The sequence below is a fragment of the Chionomys nivalis genome, chromosome 22 (genome assembly GCF_950005125.1).
Source record: "Chionomys nivalis chromosome 22, mChiNiv1.1, whole genome shotgun sequence".
Classification (NCBI taxonomy): Eukaryota; Metazoa; Chordata; class Mammalia; order Rodentia; family Cricetidae; genus Chionomys; species Chionomys nivalis.
Genome location: NC_080107.1, coordinates 16,742,519 through 16,764,564, shown reverse-complemented (window position 1 = coordinate 16,764,564; position 22,046 = coordinate 16,742,519). Strand labels below are relative to the sequence as shown.

Genomic DNA, 22,046 nt, shown 5'->3' with positions numbered 1-22,046 from the left:
TTGAAATTTCTCAAACATATCACATGGCTGGTACACACTATGATTTCCACAGTTACATTCTGAAGTACTAGACTTTTCTATGACTGAGCGGGATCACACAGTGCCGGAGTCAGCCAGCAACAATGCAGAGAGACCCAGTGCCAGCTCTTCTGCCCAAGCTCACCCTACGACAGCAGCCTGCCAAGTGCCTGATGACTTCTGGATGGACCAGTTTTGTCTGAAACCAAAACTAAAGCTGTTAAATGCCAGGGAGCCAAGTGTGCTGGTTCCTTCCCCCAGCCAATTGTCAGTAGGCTGCAGCTCTGAATGAAGGGAATGTGACTCACTTTTAAATGCACCAAGACTACAGGATCACCTGTCCATAGGTTATCATTTCACAAAGAGCTTTTTGTTTTGTTTTGAATTAATTGTGTTCACTGAAAATCCCATCCATGTATAGAATGCATCCAGATTACTCTCGCCTCCCCCACATACACCCTCATACCCATGCCTGTCAACACCTCCCTTTCCGCCCTACCTTTCCCTCAAAGGTCTTATTGTTTTGCTGTTGTTGATTGTGAAGATAAATTCTGGCTTAGGAGTTCATCTTATTTTAGGAGACTAGAAAATGCCGGTGCATTGCCAAAATATCCTTAGGGAAAAAAAAAGAAGAAAAAACTACTGATGAATGTGTTTCTATGAACTATAGTTTGTAGTTTTACACCCATTTTGGTAAAAACCAAGCCACAAATCCAGCAGCACTTAAATCTAAGGAGAAAAGAATCCTCAGAACTGTCAATGAACAGGGTTGTGCTATGGAGGTAATCATTTGGCCATCTGGGGAGATGAAAGTGGTTATGAGTTTGTTATTTGAGATAGAACCTCATTATGTAGTCCAGGGTGACCTGGACCTTCAGATCCTCCTGCTGGGGTCCTCAGAGTTCTGGATCACAAAGAGGGCTTTTGACATAGGCCTGCACGTCCACGCCTGACACAATTTAATTTCTTGCCTTCCTAACATCTCCCAATTTTGTCTGTTCTTTCTAGGGCCGGAACAAATAGACCATTCACAATTCTATCTTATGTTTCAATCCATTGTTGCTTGTGTCAACAGGCATATTCCTCTGCTAATAGGCATCCTGCACCAAAATGCCAAGGCCACCGACAGTTTGGATTTTCCAGCCTTGACACAAGAAAGAATGATTAGGTACTCCTGCCTTCTTCAATTTCAGACCTCCTAGCCTGACTTACAAATCAAATTCTCCTTTCCTGTCCTGACTCAAGCAGGAATATTAAACCTAAAGAAGAACAGCACTGTCTATGTGTCCTGTTAATTTTGCCCCATAAATATAAAACGGAATCAACAGCACTAGGAATTTTCACTTTTTAAAGAGTGAGAATCAGACTGAGTATGGACCAGAGGGACCACAAAGCTAACACAGAATCTCAAGAATGATGGAAAATCTTTGTCAGTGATTTGACAATACTGCACTTAACGGCATCTCAGCAACTGCCTGCCATCCGTGCTTACAGAAGTAAGTTAGTACTCTACCCACTCCAACGTACAGCACAGTGGAGTTTCTCCTACTTTTCTAGAGAAGCAGCTCTTTTGCTTCCATCCCCAGCATCAACTTATGACTCAAGTCCTCACAGATTCAATTAATTCCCATCTAAAAGCTAATTGTTGCTTGTCTGAGTTTGTGCAGAAATGACATGAAAATCTGATATTTACGCAAAAGTCGTAGCCAAGAACACGGCCTCAGCCTTTCTTTTTCCTATGTCACAGTAGATGTAAGAGTTTTATGGTGATCACTTAGTAGCAAAAGGCTAATGCCTGCCAAAAGAAAGATAAAAAGCGGTGTGGGGGGAACTTTATAAAGAAAAGGAATGCATACTAAGGTCGACCAAATTTAATGCAAGGTACAAACCAGCATTACCAGGTAAAGAAAACAATATGCAAACACACTTTTGCTCATGACTCTAAAGACACACTTCTTCACGTGCAGGATACACGGCTCTTGAGTACCTGAGAAGAGGCTACGTGACCATGAAACAAGATCTTCATGCTATTTAATTGGCTGAAATTTTACATCTCATTCATTGTAAAATATTATTTCTGTCAGAAGACAACTTTATTGGGGCTGGAGAGAGGGCTCCATGGTTTAGAGCGCCCATAGTGCTAAAAGAGGGCTCACGTTTGGTTCCCAGGAAACCACATCAAGATGGCTCACAAATGACCTGTAACTCTAGCTTCAGGAGATCCCATGTTCTCTTGAGGGCATCTGGACTCAGATGTAAACATAAACACATACACACTTAAAGAATAAAAATAATTTTTAAAGACAACTTTGTTAGTGTGCTAGCACCAGAATATATTAACCAGTGTGTTGCTTACTATTTAAATTATGTTTGTTATGTGTAACTGAGGAAATTTTTTTTTTTTTTTTGGTTTTTTGAGACAGGGTTTCTCTATAAGCTTTGGAGCATGTCCTGGAACTAGCTCTTATAGACTAGGCTGGTCTCGAACTCACAAAGATCCACCTGCCTCTGCCTCCCGAGTACTGGGATTAAAGAAAGGTATGTGCCATCGCCGTCAGGTGAGAAAATTTTAAATTACTGCCTCCTACAAGATCTGAGTAATAGGAGATGGTCGAAGGGGAGGGGAGAGGAAGGGAGAAGAGCAGAGAAAAATGCATAGCTCAATAGATCAATATTTAAAATAAGGGGAAAAAATAAATGTAACAGTAAAAAAAAATTCAGTCTCCTACGAGGATCCCAAGGAAACAGTAAAACTAGTGCTCGATATGATCATGCATGAGGCCTGGGTACGGCTGGGGGGGGGGCAGGAAACGCTCATTTTGTTGTTGCAAGTGTGCTTTGATTTGTGATGACTTTTGCTTATGCTTGTTCAGAGTTGTCTTACTGTTGCTTTTGAGACAGTTCCACTCTTACGCAAGCTGATCTTGATCTGATTTCATTGTAATCCTGCCACAACCCCCCATGTGCTGGGATTATAGGTGAGAGCCACTCTGTCCCCACAAGGGGTGTTGATATTAATACCTATCACCTGGGAGGGGGGAATCTACATGGCCCCCACGAAGGGGCTCAAAAGAGCTTTCTCACTGCTTTATGTCATTCCATGTCATTTCAATATACCACCTACTGGGAAAACAAGAACCAGATAGTGATACAACCCACATACACAGTACAGGCACCTTTATTGGCATAATTGTCTACATAATTTGACTACAGATTAGACCGCCCCGCTGCTGTATCGTTTTCCTTACGGTGACAAAATACTGACAGAGGCGATTTGTAAGGGAGAAGCTCACTATGGCTCATGGCTTTTCCTATCCCTGGTAGGACGAAGAAGCCAGGTGGATTCTCGGGCAGCCAGACCCTGTACCGGAGGTGCCAGTTTTGGAAGGACCATGAAACAGAGCTAGAACCTGAAGTAGCACCAGGCTGCTGTCAGCCCTCAAAGACCAGTCCCTGTGACCCACACCTCAGCTAGCCTAGGCCCAAAACATCCTTCCAAAAGAGTGCTACCAGCTCGGAGTCAAGTTCCCCAAACATGAGCCTCTGGGAGACATGTCAGGTTTGAACCAAGCTATGTCCCCCAAGTTACATAAGCTGCTCTTGAAGAGGTTGCATACAATCTTGTGCATAAAACATTGCAAATAATCTAAGATCACTTGAGTGTTTCACAACAGGGCCATAGATCAAAGCCCTCAGAATTGCTTGTTTAGTGACAAGGCCAACCAGCATCAGCCCAAGCAAGTGTTTCTCCACCATCAGAAGCTGTTGTCTTTGATTTATCAACTCTCTGAATATATGATCTTGGCTGCTGGTTCCTTTTTTTTCATCTACATCCCAAGTACAAGTTTGATCATCCTGACATTTGTATTTAGCAAGACACATTCTCACCTAACCTAAGTAGAATAAAAGACAGTTCTCCCCTTTAAAACCCGCTGAAATTGGTTTCTGAGGTAAACAGTGTGAGAATATTAGCCAATTACAAAGGGCTAAAGGAAAGAAAATAATACAACTGATACACAAATTTTAAAAAATCAAATTGTATATAGAGTTGTTACCACAAATTTCAAAACATTCAAAATTTTGAAAATAAACATGATTTTATACCTTTAAATTCCTGAGATTTAAATGCATGCATCACCCAAAATAGCTTTTCCTTGGCAGCATTACACTGTTTGACCTCCCTTCTGGACTCCCAATCAACACTACCTTTGTCCTCCTTACATGTCCCTGAGAGGATCTGCTGGAGCCTGCGAGGCTGTGCCTCATTCCCAGAAAATGCCCTAGAGCCACAATGGCGCAGCAGTTCTGTGCTGACTAAACCGGGACACGTTCCTCGCCCACCACCTGAATCTCACTGCATGATGAATAATGCTAGATTCAACAGAGGGCTGGGCCCTTTGCGCCAAGGCATAAGACATCCCAGATGCCTCTAACGACAGGAGTGATCGGCAAAGCGCTGGAACTTTCACAAATCGTTTGATAGGAAATCTCTCGAAGCACAAAGTAAAAAAGGACAGATTAGAAGTTATGACATGCTCACCACTTGGTCCCTGTCTGTGAAACAAAAGGCCTCTGGTATCCTTTTTCCCTTTGTAGGGGCCCAAACCATTACTATCAGTGATTTACTTCACCTTTGTGTCCAAACCAGTTCAAATATTGTGGGATTCCAGAACTGTGGTCTCTAAGCCACTTAGCTGACAGAGTTATTATAAAGAACCAATGAATGACCAAATTCAGTTTTCAAATACCCCACTGTTGACAATTGGCCCCTCATCCCCTTTCTGTCTTTGTCTTTCTCTCTCTGATTTGGAGAGAAGCTCTTGCTCAGAACAACAGGTAGACCTCAAACTACACATATAGCTCAATTTGAGTGTACAGAAATCCTCCTGCCTCAACCTTCCTTACTGCTGGGATTACAGGCATGAGCTGCTACCGCTGGCCAATTTTAACTTCAAATGTGCTTAATGGGCAGAGAATGGATTTGCGTTATCAAAGGCAATTACTAATATTTAATTAATCTCAAAAGCTTTTAGCAGCACCATCAATTCAAGCTTGCAGCCTTCTCCATATGTAAAAATGCAAATCCCAAAATGCTGCACCGCAAAAATGTACCTGAAATCATGAATTTGACTTCAAAATCCTAAAAACTTATCTAAATAAATTCAAACCCATTTGTTTTAAATGCTGGAAATGTGTTCTCAGGCTTAACAAATCCCAGGGCTGCATTTTCTTAGCATTCTGTATGAATGAAGTCCTTATACAGTTTGACAAAACACGTAACAGCATACTTGGAAGGTGAGAATCCCTTCTGAACAGTGCACCTTCCAAAGCAGATTGCATTTCAAAAAGAAAATATGGAAAAGGACAGTGAACTAGAGGTGAAATACATTGGAGAGAAAAAATTTGTCCCGAATAGGATGTTAAGGGGAAAGTGGGTATATTTCCTTTCAGATCACCTGAGTTAAATATTTTTCTGTGAAATGATGGCACAGATCACACTTTCCTAGATGGAAAAACAGTTCATAGGGAAGACGCTATCACAGCAAAAGCGAATCTACAAAAGAGAGAAAACAAAAAAAGTGTGGGGGCTGCAGGACGGCTCAGGGAGGAAGTGCCTGCCACACAAACATGAAGGGCTAAGCTCAAATCTCCAGTACCATATAAGCTGGGCATGATGTGGTACAATAGACATCTGTAACCCTAGTGCTGGAGCAGAGACAGGGAGAGCCCCAGAGCTCTGTGGTCAGTACTCTGGCCAATTGGTGAGATCGGAGCTCAGGGAGGAAGACTTCGCCAAAAAAACAAAAAGATGGAGAAAAATACACCCATGTACACCCATGGTCAATCTCTGGCTTTTCCGCATAAGCACATATGCACATGTGTTCATGTACCAGCATGCACATGTGCATACACACAAGCATGCATTCATGCACTGTATGTAAACATTTATGCAGAGATAAAGTCTGGTAGCACACAACCACAAAAAAAAAAATCAACATTTTAAATGCACCTCTTTTCCCTTATAGACATTCCTTTCTGCTACTTTCAGCTTCACTCTCTTGAAGCACAGTAAAAAAATTAAGAGTATCTAACTGCTCTCTGGAGACGGAGAATGACACATCTTAGGATGGAGGATGTATGGGGGGTGACACATAGGAAGGAACGAGAACTAGGACAAAGGCACTGGACAAAGCCAGGCTTTTCTCAGAAATTTTGCAGCCATCCACCAGAGTCACAGAGAGCAGAGAGAGTGGCCAAAGGACAGAAAACACAGATGTCATACTCTTAGACAGCAAGTGGCAACTGGGCACAAAATAACAAGGCAGGGACACCAGGCTGCTTCTCAGACATTCTATTCTGCTATCACTCCCATCCCTTTTCACAAGTGAGAAAGTGAACTCAATGGTTCCCATAATTACCCTGACTACCGTTGATTTGATTGGTCTGGGAAGCACAGCATATCCAGTGAGCCCAGAATGGAAGGGTCCCGGTCATTTTCCCATTAGCAGCTCAATTTCCTGTTTTTCTAGACTATTTGAACTGACACACAATCCCAACAGCTGTTAAAACGCTGGCTCTGACCGCCACTGCTCCCCCTGGGCTCATCCAGTCCTTCCAGACTTCTGTTTCTGCAGAAATAATGGCATGTGTCCGTGTGCACGCAGACAGTAGACAGATGGAAATCCTCCAGGACTGGCCATAAATTCCTCACCTAGGGTTGAGGATCTTAACTACTTCCTTAGAAATAGATCTTGTCATACAGACAGACGCTATGGCATTAGGCCATAAACAGAAATGGTGTGGCGTTAGCAGATACACCCAAAGGCGGTCAATTACTTGGTGTTTGTGAGGGTTCATCTCAACTGTCAGCTTGATAAACTGTAGAGTCACCTGGAAGAGGAGCCTCTGGGCATGCCTGAAGGATAATCTTGATTAACTGAGGTGTACCAGGAGCGTGGTGCCATTCCAGAGTCAAAAGGAGAAAGGGAGCTGGGCAAGCAAACGTCACCCTCTGTTCTCCAGCTGTAAACGACGGCTCCTTTTGTCTTGACTTTCCCACTGCAGATGGGCTGTACCGATGAGCCCTAAGCCAGAATGAACCCCTTTCTCCCCTAAATTGCTTTCATCAGAGTATTTCATCACAGCAACAGCGAAAAGAAACTTAGACAGCATCAAGCTTTCAAACTAACCACACTGGGAACCACATGGTGCCCGCACGCTATTAGCAGTGTTGGCACTTAAAAGTCGATCTACACACAAGATCAGAGTCACTATGCACCATATCATGAACCTAAGCTATTAGAACTCAAGTTCATGTTCAACAATATCTTAAAATCTTTTCCAAACATCAAATTTTCTCAAATAGGGAATTCTTTTAAATATTCTTTTAAAATAACGACTCTATTAAATTAATAATGTCCAAATGACATGTTTTCTACAAATCTGGGGAAATTATAACGAATAATTATAAATAAATAAATAAGTAATTATAAAATAACATGTCATTTTATCTCATACTTTGAAAACAATACAGGATTACAGTCCGATTTAAAGCAATGCAGGGTAAATACAGGAAATTCAAACGAGGGACTCAAGTCATAACCAGGACCTGCATTCTCACAACCTGGAGGCTTCATGGGGCTCCACATTTTCTAGACAATAAACAAAGTTGAGAAGTTGACCCAAATTTGTAGTTCAGTAGCTTTTCCCCTATCACACTCCTATGAGTTTGCTTCCTGAGGAAGCATACCATTATTTTAAGACATGGAAATAATCAAAATATCACCTACTACATGACAGTGAAGAGCGAGACACAATTTACTGTCTGGAAGCCACAGCGACTTTGGTTCTTGACAAGAGGTATTCACTACCTAAAGTCCACTCAATGTTACAAATCGATCTAGCTGCCTTTCCATTCTTTAGGGTCTCAAACCTGAGACCACCACACCCTTTTATGAACTCCCGAAGATACTTCAAAATTCACTTCCAGTTTCCAGATGTTTGAAATCCATCCCTAAATCTTTAAATTGATGGGCAGCATTGTGAATTCAGTCTGTGAAAAACCAGCAACCCCAGCTCAGGCCTCACATTTCCTAAGGACCAGCCAATCACTGAAGAGTCTTTTCCAAAGCAGGCATTCCTCAGATAGAGAGCTTGTATGCAAAACTGGAGCCCCTTGGCCCTTTAAAAATAGTCCTGGGAAACTTCACTCTCCCATACTTTTAGTTTGTTTTTATTACAACAGATGGGGAAAAAATTTAGCAAAGCAGTGTCATGAAATAAAAAAAAGTTTCATAGCTATCATACTAAAGCTGGAACACTGAAAGGCCCAAGGCTAAGAAATATCTTGAACAACATTAAAAATATTGCTCGAAAAACAAAAAAAAAATATTGCTGGAAATTATAAAGACAGTTTGACTTAACTCTTAATAAGTAGAGTCAAAATGCTAAACAGGGGCTGGTGAGATGGCTCAGCTGAAAAGGTGATTGCCACCAAGGCCAGCATTGTGAGTTCAATTCCTGGAACACACACAGTAGGAGGGGCAAACCTCTGACTCCACGCACACACATACATACACGCACATACATACATACACACACACACACACACAGAAATATAAAATAAATTAGAAAAAATAGATACCGTGTTCATTTCTCCCTGGGCATTTACGTCTGAAAACTGTACCACATCTGCCATTATTTGTGAAGCTTTCCCTAGCACAGGCGTCTAAAAGTCCAGCCGATATAAGATAATGAATACTAATCCAATGTTCTCTAAATGTTAAAATTCAAATCCATTTGCCAAGGGCCAAGTCTAGCCTTCATTTGAAAAGGAAAACCAATTTACTATTCTGCAAAACCTCTGATATATGATATATTTTCTTTTATGAATGTATACATCATTTAGAGCTAACTGACATTTGTGTTCAGTATTTAAAAGTAAATACTTTTTTCAATTAAAAAATCAATACTTCATGTTTTCACTTCATAGGTGAGGCTGGAGGGGTCAACCAAGTTTTGCAAGAAGCATCTGAATGTGCACATGTTTTCAGCTCTGCAGGCCACAATCTGGTCTGTTCAATGTCAGTGTGAACACAGTATGCAAAAGCATGGGTGCCAGCCAGTTCAGCTTCTCCAAAACCCTGGTAGAGAACAAGAAATTAATATCCAAAGAATACCTAGGATCAAAAAAGAAAATTTTTTTTTCAAAAACACTTAAAGTACTTGAACAGTAGCTCTCAAGAAGATAGAGAAGAGGCCGAAAGAAGATACATAACTGAAAGCTGCATGACGTCACTAACCAGTATAAATTATAAATCAAACACATAATGAGACACACTGTCATAACACTAAGTTGGCTACTATTGGCATGAGGCATGACCAGAAAATTATACTTGGTGAGAAAGTCAAGAAATTAGAAGCTTTATCTACTGTTAATCGGAATGTAAAATGATATAACTATTGTAGAAAACACTATGAAAATTCCTCAAAAAATTAAAAAGAGGTCGGCATGGCAACACATGCTTGGAAACCCAGTAAACTGAGGCAGATGACAGCTCTGGCTGCATAGCAAGTTTCAAAAAGCCAGAGCTATGGAGCAAAACCCTGTCTCCAAACAATTAAAAGGCATTTAAAGACTGTAGTCATGGTAGCAACACACCTATGTTGGGAAGCTGAAGCAAATCTTGAGTTCCAGGCTGATCTGCACTACATAGTGAGGCCCTATCTTGAAGGGAGGAGGAGGGAAGGTAGGAGGAGGGGAGGAAGGGAGGGAAGAAGGGAGAGCAGGCTAGCGGGCTGACGGGCAGACGGTATGAGACTCCAATTCCACGTCTCACCACCTATCTAAAAGCTGAAAGCTGGGTCTCTAAGTGTTAATTGTACACTCATATTTATAACATCACTCCTCACAATAACTAAAATACAGAAGACACCAAGCATCCACAGATGGATGACTGTATCTTTACATACAAACATATTACTGACCAACACAAAGGAATGAAGTGGTTACACATGATACAACATGCAAACACTGAAGCCATGCAAAACAAGCAGGTCACAAAAGACCATCAGATCCCACTTATGAGAGACGGTCAGTAGGGTCAAAACCACAGGCAAAAAGCAGAATGGTTGCTCGGAGCCTCGAAAGGGGGAAGCAGACCGCTCTCGCTGAATGAAAATAAACTTTTTTAACAGAATATGGAGATGGGGATGATGACTACATAGCAATATGCTTAACACAACTGAACATACACATCCAGACATCTAAGACAATAAAATTTATGCCATGGTTACTGTTTACTATAATTTTAAAAACGAAAATAGAGACCTATCTTGACCTGTATATAGGTCACCATTTGTCAGGCCACAGTCTGCAAACCCACGCGGTAGGTATGGTATCTTAAGTTCTAAGAATAAACAGAACGTTAAGTTGGCACCAAAGTACTGATGGTATCCTGATGGTATCTTGTTTCTTTTTTTCCTACACAGTACAGATAATTTCTTCAGCAAAGTAGTCAGGAGCCAATTTCCCAGTGTCCCCCATCCAAATTGTTTCATATAAAAATAAGAACTAAACTAAAATGAGGATTTCACAAATTAAATGATAAGAAGTCTCAATAAGATGCTGGGTGGTGGTGGCACGCCTTTAATCCCAGCACTTATGAGGCAGAGACAAGTGGATCTCTGAGTTGGAGGCCAGCCTGATCTACAAAGTGAGTTCCAGGACAGCCAGAACTACACAGAGAAACCCTGTCTTGGAGGGGACAAGGGTAGGGTGGGGTTTACAGAGGCTTGGTTAGCACTGCTATGTAAATACATGCTACAAAATTGTTACTGTTTCCTGCTCACCTTACTCAGAGGAAATTAAGATTTTTGAGGGAGAAACTGAGTATTGTTTTACTAAACAATTTCATGCTTCTCATTTGGTAAGCTCTCTTATTTTTGAAATTTTGCTGCAAATAAATTTCACAGCCACATGACAGACATAAACACCTTGTCAAGTAACAAAGGATTGCCATTTACTAGGAGTAAAAGCTTTACTGTGAGTTTGGAAACATAATTTACCAAAAATAGTTCACTATGGGCTTCAACACACAGCCCAAGTATTTAACCTCCTTTCCAATGGTACATACTTCTATAATCATTGGAATGTGTAGTATTTTTAAATATATAAAATATAGACATTGTTTTGAAAAGAACTATGAGAATGAACTTTCAGACCTCGTGAAATAAAAACCACTTTGAGCCAGGTGGTAGTGCACGCCTTTAATCCTAGTACTTGAGAGGCCAAGACAGGCTGATCACTGTGAGTTCAAGGCCAGCCTGGTCTACAAGAGGTAATTCCAGAACAGGCTCCAAAGCTACAGAGAAACCCTGTCTCAAAAAACAAACAAACAAACAAACAAACAAAAACCTTTGAGTCATTAATCATAACACCAGAACTAATAAATGATACAGTTGTAATGTGTCACTCTGTGTAATGCTGTTGAAAGACACAGCTTTGGAAGCAGATCTTGTTTCCAATATTCCCGTGTCTACTGGTGTTCTGTGATCACAGATGTTAATTCAGCAAGTATAAGATAAAGTTAATACACTTTCTCAAAAAGGACAGGCAGCCAGAGATGGTGCACGCCTTTAATCCCAGCACTAGGGAGCCAGAGGCAGATGGATCTAGCTAGCTCCATGACAGCCAAAGCTTACACAGAGAAACCCTGTCTGAAGAACCCATTTAAAAAGTAAAAAATACTATGCATAATGCGAATAGAATCTTTAGAAACTAAACACCAAGCTTAGTTCTTTAAACAATAGCCGTGCTCCCCTCCCAACATCAGCTGGTGCTGTCAAGCAATCACTCAAAGCCAACACCATGCCCTTGGCCTAGACCAAGCCAATCAAACCAGAACAGGTAGGTGTGTGAGGAAGTGTGGGCATTGGTTTTGAAGTTACCTGGGTGGTTCTTCTGTTGAAACTTTAGGCTAAATATTCAACAGTCAAACTTTAGAACCAAGAACGCATCCAAACAGAGGCAGAAGAAAACAGTAAGTTTTTCCTTCATTGTCCCGAGCCCTCCAATTAACGCCACTGCCACGAAGCCAGGAAAGTCAAAAGTGAGTCTGTGAACCCCTGTCTATCCAGACTTGCCTCAGAATCACAAAGATTCTTCAAAACAAGGCCATAAGACTCCTCTGACATTTACATTTTGAAAAGTCAAAAATGAAAATAAATAAATAAAAGCTTATCTGGGCAAGTAAAGAATGCCAGCCTAAGCACCTGATTCCAAAGATAAAGTCTCAAGCTGAGGTCAGCAATCACGCTGCCTTTTCTCAGTGATTAACGCCAGGGTCCTTGAGTGCTGAGACACAACGCTTGGATGCCTTTCCTCCAAGGGAATAAGCACGCTCTTCTCTGTGGGGATCATGTGCCAAAGCTCCCGTGGATGTCCAAAACTGGAGCTGGTTCTAAACCCTTAAATTTATAAACTAGGAATGGTGAGGTGCTAGTAACAAGGACAAGAACATGGGGCATTAGCATAACAAAGGTCGTGGGAGGTGAATGTCTCTTTCAAATCACCTTGTACTTTCAATTCAAGAGAGCCCTTAACATATTTGTGACATATCTAAATTTTCAGATTCATAAGTCCTGGAATATTGGGACCATTATTAAGTAAAATGAGTATTTCTTCCTGGTTTTTTATTATTATTATTATTAACCATGTCTCACTCTGTAGGCTGGCTGGAACTCATGACAATCATCCTGCCTCAACTTCCCCAGTCCTGGAATAACAAGCATTAAGACACCCAGCAAATAATGGTTTCTTGACCCTAAAACACTACTGTGCTTTATCGGCTTATGTGATAGCCAAGATGGCTACCAAGTGATCAATGGTAGCCAGCAGAGACAGAGCTGGGTTGGTAAGACAGAATAACTCCAGATGACATAATATGTCATCACGCTACTCAGAAAGAAATGTGACTTAACATTTACAAACCATTTCTTTCTGGAATGCTCTATGTAATATTTTGCTCCCATTACTGAGCACAAGAAACTTTAACTACTAACAGTGGCTATCCACAGTAGAAAGGAAAATCACATTTGGTTACTACCCTCACCTCTAAAACCTTCCAACTCTCCAACCACTGTCTCAACAGTGCTTGTCTCTTCAAAGACACACTAACAAACCAAGCATTTCCAATCAAGGAAACTAGTAAGTGATAATAATATTCATGTCACAGTACAAATTAAACCAGCTCACTTTCATTTCTGCGAGAACCTACAGAATAGACACAGAGAGATGATAGATGCCAGACAACGAACATACATAGAGGATACATATTATATGATACCTATGAATATGCAGAAGGAAAATTATTAGATGAATTCACAATGCTATTAATTTGAGCAGAGATTTGAGAACTGGACAGCTCCTACAATCAGAGCAAGGTCTGAAAGCATTCACTATGGAGATGACAGCACACTGCTTATAGAAAACAACTCAGCTGAGTCAATCAGCAGGGAGCTGGTTAAAGCATAACTAGTTGTTTACACCTTAAACCATTAACTAACCGCAAGGCTCAAATACTCTGATCACATTATGTATTGGGTTGGTCTGTTGGAACTAGTACCAGAGGACTGTTCAAATCAATTGCTTTTTGCAATTTTGCTTTAAAATCATGTGTGTATGTGTGTGTGTGTGTGTGTGTGTGTGTGTATGTTTAAGCCATGTAAGTAACATGCAAACTTTAACCTAGTATCATAGTACACACAAAGGCAGAATTTCCAAGAGGTTGATGCGAGAAGATCCAGAGTTCGATGTCAGCCTCCACTTAGCAAGGCTCATCTCAAGACAAACAAACCCATGGGAAAAATAAACAAACATTTAATCTCAAAGTAAAATCAAAGCTGTTGAAATTCAGAGGCTCTGAAGTCTAAACTCAGAAGCATTTTTTCAAAGTCAAAAAGCCAAGCCTACACGAAATGCAGCCAATGACTAGGAGTGGATACTTACACAGAATAAAAAAAAGAGAACTAAGAAATTGATAAGGGACTACAGAGGTGAGCCAGAAGCCAGGGTAAAATGCACTGGGTGTGGTCACTAGAGCAAAGACCCCTTGAGGACCAGCAGGCGGTCACAAGGCAGTCACAACTTCTTTCTAAGCAGGTGGCTCCCATCTCTCCCCGATGCTTCATCATGCTACGCTGTGAGTTAAATCTATGAAAACACTGAGAGAGAGAAAAAAAAAAAAACTACCGTAACTTTTATTGAGACATCCAATATCACAATTATTAATGTTTCAAAGAAGCAGTAGTAGCCAAGGGACTGTGTTTTGTTTGCCTAAAATAATGCTACTCCCTGAGTTTGCTAATACATAACAAAAAACAATGCGAGCTGGAAGAGGGAGACTAAGCAACTTTACTGTAAATACTGTACTGCAGGTCCATCTTAAGATACAATCAAATAATGCCTGTGACTAGGTACTTCTGGAAGAAAAGAGTTGTGTTGAGCTCCAGCTGTAGAGGCTAAAGCCAGAGTGCAGGCAGCACTATCTGTCCATCAGGTGAGGGCTTGCGGGCTGCACCAGACAGCGCAGGTACCACAGCAGGAGACCATGAGAAACGGAGCAAAAGGAAGTAGAGAAAGCCAGGTTCACTTTATAACAGTACTCTCTACCCGCAGACAACCCCTTCCATTAATCTTCCCTAGTGACCTCATCACCTGTTAACGGTGCCACCTCAATTCTGTTTTATTGGGGGAGGGGGTCAAGTTTCCAAACAAGGCACCTCCATCAGAAAACCATATCTAAACTATAGCTCTCGGCTAGTGATTTAACACCGATGGTTTGTTAAAACATAAGGTTTTTTTTTTTTCTTTTAAGATCTTACCATGGTCAGGAGACTATTCAAATCAGTGAGCACAATGAACAGTCACCTCAAACTTCAGGTTTTCCTAATTGGCTCAGGAACTTGAACAGAGGGTTTCCTCTGGTCCCCTTTGTGAAATAGTAGCTGCGTTGATTTGTCTTTCAAATAACCTGTTACAACAGCGTGCACCTTGGGAAATTACAGACAACAGAGAACCTCTTTTAAGTAGGCCTCACCAGCTATTAGGCTATTGAGTCATAATATAATTAGTTATACAGTAAGGAACCGACCTTCAAAACCAACAATTATATTAAAACTGCACCCTGCCACCTCCTAAATACTCTTATTTTTCCACAATTTAAACCTTTTTAAAGGTAGGTGTGTGTGTGTGTGTGTGTGTGTGTGTGTATATATATATATATATATATATATATATATATGAAAAATCCAAAGATGGACTAACCAACAAATATAACAAGCACTTAGAATTACATGCCAATAGACAAATAAGTAGAAGAAGGCAGGCCACTAGGAACTCATTTTTAAAAGGATGCTGTTAGGTATTATTGTAGCGCATGTATTGGTGCACTTTTCCAGATGTCTTAAGTTTGGAAGGTTAAAGCAAGGTTCTTTAAAATATTTTCTTCGGTGAGATTTTCAGGTGTATACCTGTAATCTCAGTACTTGGGAGATAGAGACAGGAATTCAAACTCTAGATAAGGTTCCAGACCAGCATGGGCTAAAGAGTATCTGACTCAAAAATAAATAAATATATGTTTTAGAAACAGCAAAACATTTCACTGAGAAGTTATATGCATACTCCTAAAGAACCCATGAAGTTTAGCCTCTAAGCTCTCAAGTGTACCTTGAATATTCCCTAGAATACCTGGGGTATTCTAGGCTTGTACTAGAAAGCTCTTTGTGTATTTCTTCATCACGGAGCTATCTGAACTCACCCATTTTACTTCAAAGCACATTATGATTCCGAGCATTCGTAAGTGCATTTTGTTAATTTTGTATTTTTTAGAGAAGTAATCTATTACCAAAGGCACCAATGTAACCCTCCGTTACTTTGTGAGAGTTGAAGTCTTGTGAAAGGCAGTTAACTTATTAACTTACACAAATCTCCAGCTGTTTCCACGCCTTGTTCTAGGCTCGTCCTAGCAACACATTGAAAGGGTATATGGAAGGATACACACTAGGATCTAAACAGTGAAAAAACCAAGGCCAAAAGAAAAAAAAAAAAGTGGAGATCTACAGCAAAGGGGACAGTAGCATGGAGAAGGTCAAAATTTAGAGGAGAAAAAAAAAGAATTCAGACACTGCATGTTTCCTCTACGTAAGAATTACACTAAATATCTGTTAGATTAGTCATGTGGCCTTGAGAGTCTTCCACAGTTCCTCTAGACAACTGCCAATGCTCGCGCGGCCTCTGATGAATAAACATGCTGTGACTTGCTCCTAAGGAAACGCCTGTCATGTTCCAGGGAAAAATGACTTCTTCACTCTTAAACCAGGAAGAAAAAAAAAACTGAACGACTCTCATTCATTGCTTACAAAGTCAACGGTTCCTTGATGTTCCTATTTCTGGAATGTTCACACTCTGTTTATGGCATTTCTACGTTCTGATTAATACAGAAAAATGAAAACTGGGGTGCCTTATGGGAAAGAAGGTGCATGTCGGGACATCTTCAACTAAGACGGTCCAACTAAGCTTGACCATTTACCACGACAAAGGTTACTCTCAAGTTCTCCTCGGCCCTTGCAGGACTACCTGTTCTCACTACTGTTTACCCAAACGTTTAACAGGGTGATTTCTAGCATATTTGGCAGGCAGGCATACTTCATTTAATATTAACTCACCATGTGACATCCCCTTCCCCTCCAATCGCTCCTCAGACACGTGACAATAAAAAAAAAAAGTATAGCTGTTTGCCAATGCGACTTTGCGCTTGGTTTTGGCATCACCAATTGGCCAGAGGCACACACACACCCCCAGTCAGAGGCAAGCACCCCGCCTGCTCCCGGAACTGTCAAGCCGGGCTGACAGCTGGCACACCTTGCAGCGCCCTCCGTGGGCTTTCAGAAAACCCCTTCCTTGCAGTCACCTTGACAGGACTGATCCTCCTGGGCCTGAGCACTCGGCCAGTGGAACTTTTCCTTCCTTTCCTGGAGCGCACTTACAGGTGTCGCTCCCCCGGCTCCAGAGCCTCAACAAGGAATCCTTTGTTACCACTTTTGCTCCGGGACTCCTCACCCAACGCCTGGCATTCGCCTGGCCTTTTACCACCCCGGTCGCAAAAGCCTGCCCAAACCACTGAACCCCCACCCCGGGGACACCGGGAAGGGCGCAGTCTCCCGCCGCGTGTGGCTCGGCCCGGGAGCCAGGCGACCCCGCGGGGAGAGCGCTGAGGGTTGGTGAAACGCGCCGAGGCCTCGGCGGCCGGGTGGATGACTCCCCTGCTTACCCGACGGAGCCCGTGGGTTGCGGGGCTGGGGTGCGGGGCGCGCTGCGGGGTCCGGGATCCGGAGCGCTACGGTCCATCGCGCTGCAGCTCGCTGCGCGGGCTCGGGCTTGGAGGCGGCGCGTCACTGCTGGGGTGGGAGAGGCCGGCGGGTCAGGGCGGGAGTGAGCCGGCCAAGAGCCCGCCTCGACCCAAGGCTGCCGGGGGCGGACCCGCCTCCCCGGGGCGCTTCCACCTGCGGGCCGGTCCCCGCCCGGGGGCGCCGCCAGCGAGGAAGGCCACAGGTCCCCGCCCCGGCTGCAGCCCGCAGCCAGTTGGCGGCAGAGGGGCGGCGCGCAGCGGCCCCGGTTGCGAAGGAGGAGGAACGGGCTGGGCGCGGGACGGTCGCCACGCCCGCAGTGCTCGGCCTGTGGCGGCCTGAAGCGCACGAACTAAACCCCTGTGCAAACTTTCCCCGCGGAGCTGCGGAGCGCAGCGCCCCCGCTTTCCTAAGCCGCTCCCCGCTCTAGGGGATCTGGCCCGTCCAGTCCGCACGCAGCCCGCCCCGAGCTCCGCTCCTCCCCCGCACGGCTGACTCGGACGTCCAGAGCGAGCCTGCGGCCGAAAGTGGCAGTCCCCCGGCCGCAGCGCCCGCGCCCCCACTCACCCTGCCCCATGGCCGTGCCCTGAGCTCGCCGCCGCCTCGACCGCCTCGCGCCTGCAGAAGTGAGGCTGACGAGGTCGGCATCGGAGCGAGCAGGGCAGCCAGCCGGAGAGGGGGGACGGACAGGGCAGGCGGGCGGGGACGCAGAGCGAGGAGAAATTTCCTCCCCTTCTCCCCCCGCCCGGAGGCGTGCGGCTTTAGGGTACCGCGGGCGAGGCTGGAGAGCAAACTCCTGGGTGGTGCATTCTAGTCCCTGTCGCCAGCGCGTCGCTTTGGGAAGCTCCGCAAACCCGTGGGGGACAAGGAGGGAGGGTACCTGGCCGGCAAAACCTGAATGAGGACCGTCACGGAAGTGCAGACAGCTGGCGGACTGAGTCCTGCGGGCTGACATTCTAAGTGCAGGGTTTTTTGGTTGTTTTTTTTTTTTTTTTTTAACCTTACTGACCCCTGCGGTTGCTAGCCTGTAAATGGCACCTCTGACATTATGATCTTTCTAATCGGTGGCAGGTTTAAGCTTGTAGTGCCTTCCCAGGCATGCTTCTCCTGATGTAAACATCCAACAGCTGTGATTTGGGGACTAGCCGTTCTCATATGACAGTCTGTAAGCTAGGAAAGAGCTGAATGTAGATTGAGAGGTCTCCTGGAAGTTTCACAGGAATTAAGGAATAGCAAACAGTGCCTGCTGGTCTGTAGTTTCGGTTCCTGCAAGCCTGCTCCTCAGAGGAGTGTTCCCTCCTGACAAGCAGGTACATTTGCATATCCTCTTTTCATTCTTAGAAGTTTGCCAGTTATTTAAAGTCAGTCATATTGATGAGTCCAAACGCTTACGTCAGAAAGTAATGTTAAATTTTAAAAAGTAACTGGAAACCTCAAGTGCTGTGGGATAACAGAAAGGATTCAGGTTATTGGTACACGTTAGAATTAAGTTGGTGTTTATAACCTATGCTTAATTCAAGGTTCTTCGATTGCTCATTCATTGTAACCACCACCAACGAATTCTGGAATTAAAAGTACCGACTACTCCCCACTATTTGGCATTTTGTCTGTTACAGGCAGTCTTCGGCCTCCATGGCTGTACAGATTATAGTCTCCGTACAATCCTGAATATGAAATAGAGGTAGGGATCGTGGCGGCTTCTGAGGATGACTGTATTAGAACCATATCATTAAAAGTTGCTTTTAAACATTTTGACTACTAATGAGACGGTTGATGGAACTAGATCTGGATTTTAGACTTGGAACAATAACACAGGTTCGACAAGTTCCTGGAGCCTTTCTGGCTCCTGACTCTAAACGAACAGATTTACAGTTGTTGCATGGACAGTGAGTAACACCGAAACTACATAGAAAAATCACAGGATCAATCACCTAATTAGCTTCAACCTTAAGTTACTGCATATTAGTAATATTATTAGATCCCAGCTAGGCTGATGCTAACCCTAAGGTTTTCACAACGTTTCCTAACTCTGAGAGCAATTTTCAGGGCACCAGTTCTGCCTGTCATCCTTTTGTTCCTGGGCAGAGGGCAAGGCCAAACTTCCCATGCACTGCCAGTGAGCCTATCCAAGTGGCTTGCTTGCACAAGTGGAATGTTTCAGCTCCTTCTAGGTTCACATCAAGGGGAGCGCTGAGTCTCCACGGCCTTCTGCGCTGTTGGAATGATGCGGAGATGTGTGCAGATGGAGGTGACACAGAACTGAAGGATCCTAAGATGTTAAGCTATGACTCTGAGCACAGCTTCATGGAGAGGCCCGGGATTTACAACAGACTCCCACAAAGAGCTACTCTTGTTTGGGATTAAGTCACTAAAACACATTCAGCAGCTTTTGGAAACAAGACTATACTTCATGTTCTTATTTATTACCATCCATGATGTAATCTTGGAATTGCATAAGGTACCAGCAAAATAGTAATCGTGGTTACTAGAAACCTTTTTACATAACACTGGAAAATGGCCCCTTCTCAGTCCCTCTGAAAAATTGTTCAACTCTGTTCAGATGTTGCTTAATTTCCTGAGTGAAAATCTCACCTTTTATTCCATACAATCATTTCTAGTTCTTCCTCTCAGGTATTGACTTTTCAGAAAGGTTTTCTAGACTGCCCAGATAGAAATAGCCCATTCTTCTTAGCCCCAGGGGATTGGTAGATGAACCAAAGCCAGCATACCTGACGAAAATAGGGAGACAATTTTATTTCAGCTCACTGTTCTGGGGATTTAGAGATGTCCATTCATCATGCCGGGGGGGAGGGGGGTGATGGGAAATAGCAGTTCGTGCCACAGTGACCAGGAAAAGGAGAAAAATCATGTGCCAGCAGGGGCCTGGCTTTTTCCTTTCTTCAACTTTTCCTTCATCTGAGCCCTTAGCCCAAGAGAGAAAGTGCTGCTCACATTCTCAGTTCAATTAATCCTTTCTAGAACTGTCCTTGTCAACAGGTCCACAGGTGTGCTGTACAAATCGAAGTGACCTAAGTTAGAAAAAATGACACTGACAATTGTCATGCCCACATAGAGGGATTTGAAAGGCTCTGTTCTCATTGCTGTCTCCTAAAGGTAGAACTCAGGCCACAAAAGACAGTCTGTGAAGATTTGTGGAAGAGGCAAAAGAAAGAAACCCTAAGGGTTTCACTGAAGACATTTGATGTGTGACAAAACTTTTCCTCGGGAGATGTAACACACGTCTGCTCACCCAGTTATGAAACCCACACAGACCACAGTGTAGATACCACCAAAATTCAATCTGGTTGTACTGACTGATTTTGGGTGACAACTTGGCCCAAGATAGCGTCATCAGAGGAAGGAGCCTCTGCTGAGGAAATGCCTCTATGAGATCTAGCTGTAAGGCATTTTCTCCTTTAGTGAGCAATGGGGGAGGGACCAGCCCTTGGTGGGTGGTGGCATCCCTGGGCTCTTGGTCCTGGGTTCTATAAGAAGGTGGGCTGAGCAAGCTAAAGAAGCAAGCTAATAAGTAGCTTCCCTTCTTGATCTCTTCATCAGCTCCTGCCCAGGATCCTACCCTGTTGGAGTTCCTGTCCTGACTTCCTTCAGTGATGAGTTGCAGTGCTCAAGTATAAGCCAAAACAAAACAAAACAAAAAAACAAAAAACCCAAACCCTCTTTCCCCCTCAACTTTCATTTCAGTCATAGTGTTTCATGGCAGCAACAGAAACAAATTGGTACCAGTCTAGTGGGGTATTGCTGTGACAGATCTATGTTTTGGGGAGGACTGTGGAAGGACTTTGGAATTTTGGACTAGAAAAGCCATTGCGTGTTGAGACCTCAGTGGGATGTTCTGTAGGAACTTGAAACATAAGAACGGTCAGAGCAGTGCAGAAGTTGGAGGCTGGCTTGCAAATTGTCAGAGAAGTTTAAAGACTGTCGGGGCCCTTTGTTATTTTGAATTAAGCTCCTGTCCTTAGCTGGGGCTGAAGAATCAGTTGTGATTAACAAGACACCAGAACTAGTGAAGTGAAAACTTTGTTACTGGGACAACGGATGCTGCTTGGCTGGAGCTGAGAAATTAGTGGTGATGAAGGAGATACCAGCATCAGTGGTGAAATCTTCTGGGAAATGTTTCCTGAGAACACAGAGAAACTGCCTTCCAGAGGTAGCCAAGGTCGTGCCTCGTGCTGGCAGCCAGACATAGTCATGTATAAATGCCACCCAGGTGGTAGTGGTTTTGGAAGGATGAGGGGCTGTGGAGCACCAGCCTACAAATAATGACACAGAAATTTATTAATATGAAAGCTTGGCCTTAGTTTAGGATTTTTTCCCAGTTAGCTCTTATAACTCAAAGTAACCTGCTTCTATTAATCTATAGCCTACCACATGGCTCGGTTACCTCTGTTCTATACTGTATGTCCAATCTCCTTAGTGTCTCCCAGGCATCTCCTGCATGCCTATATTTCTTCTCTTCTTCTCTCTCCCTGGAAATCCCGCCTATCCTCTCCTGCCTAGCTAATGATGGTTAAACTTTTTATTACATCAATCAGAGCCACACATCTTCACACAGTATACAAATATTCCACAACAAACTATTTTTGAAAAAAAATGCATTAAGG

The 22,046-nt window shown here is 43.3% G+C and overlaps 1 protein-coding gene across 4 annotated transcripts in view; it reads right to left on the bottom strand.

Annotated features, from left to right (window-relative positions):
* Positions 1-18,057, bottom strand: part of Cobll1 (cordon-bleu WH2 repeat protein like 1) — a 139,716-nt gene extending 121,659 nt beyond the window's left edge. For all 4 annotated transcript variants that reach the window (XM_057755607.1, XM_057755609.1, XM_057755608.1 and 1 more), the window contains exons 1-2: positions 17,992-18,057; positions 17,349-17,475 (exon numbers count right to left, since the gene is read on the bottom strand). In XM_057755607.1, coding sequence (XP_057611590.1) covers positions 17,349-17,475; positions 17,992-18,001 — 137 coding nt within the window. In that variant the 5' untranslated portion in view covers positions 18,002-18,057. The remainder of the gene's footprint in view (positions 1-17,348; positions 17,476-17,991) is intronic.
* Positions 18,058-22,046: the final 3,989 nt, after the last annotated feature.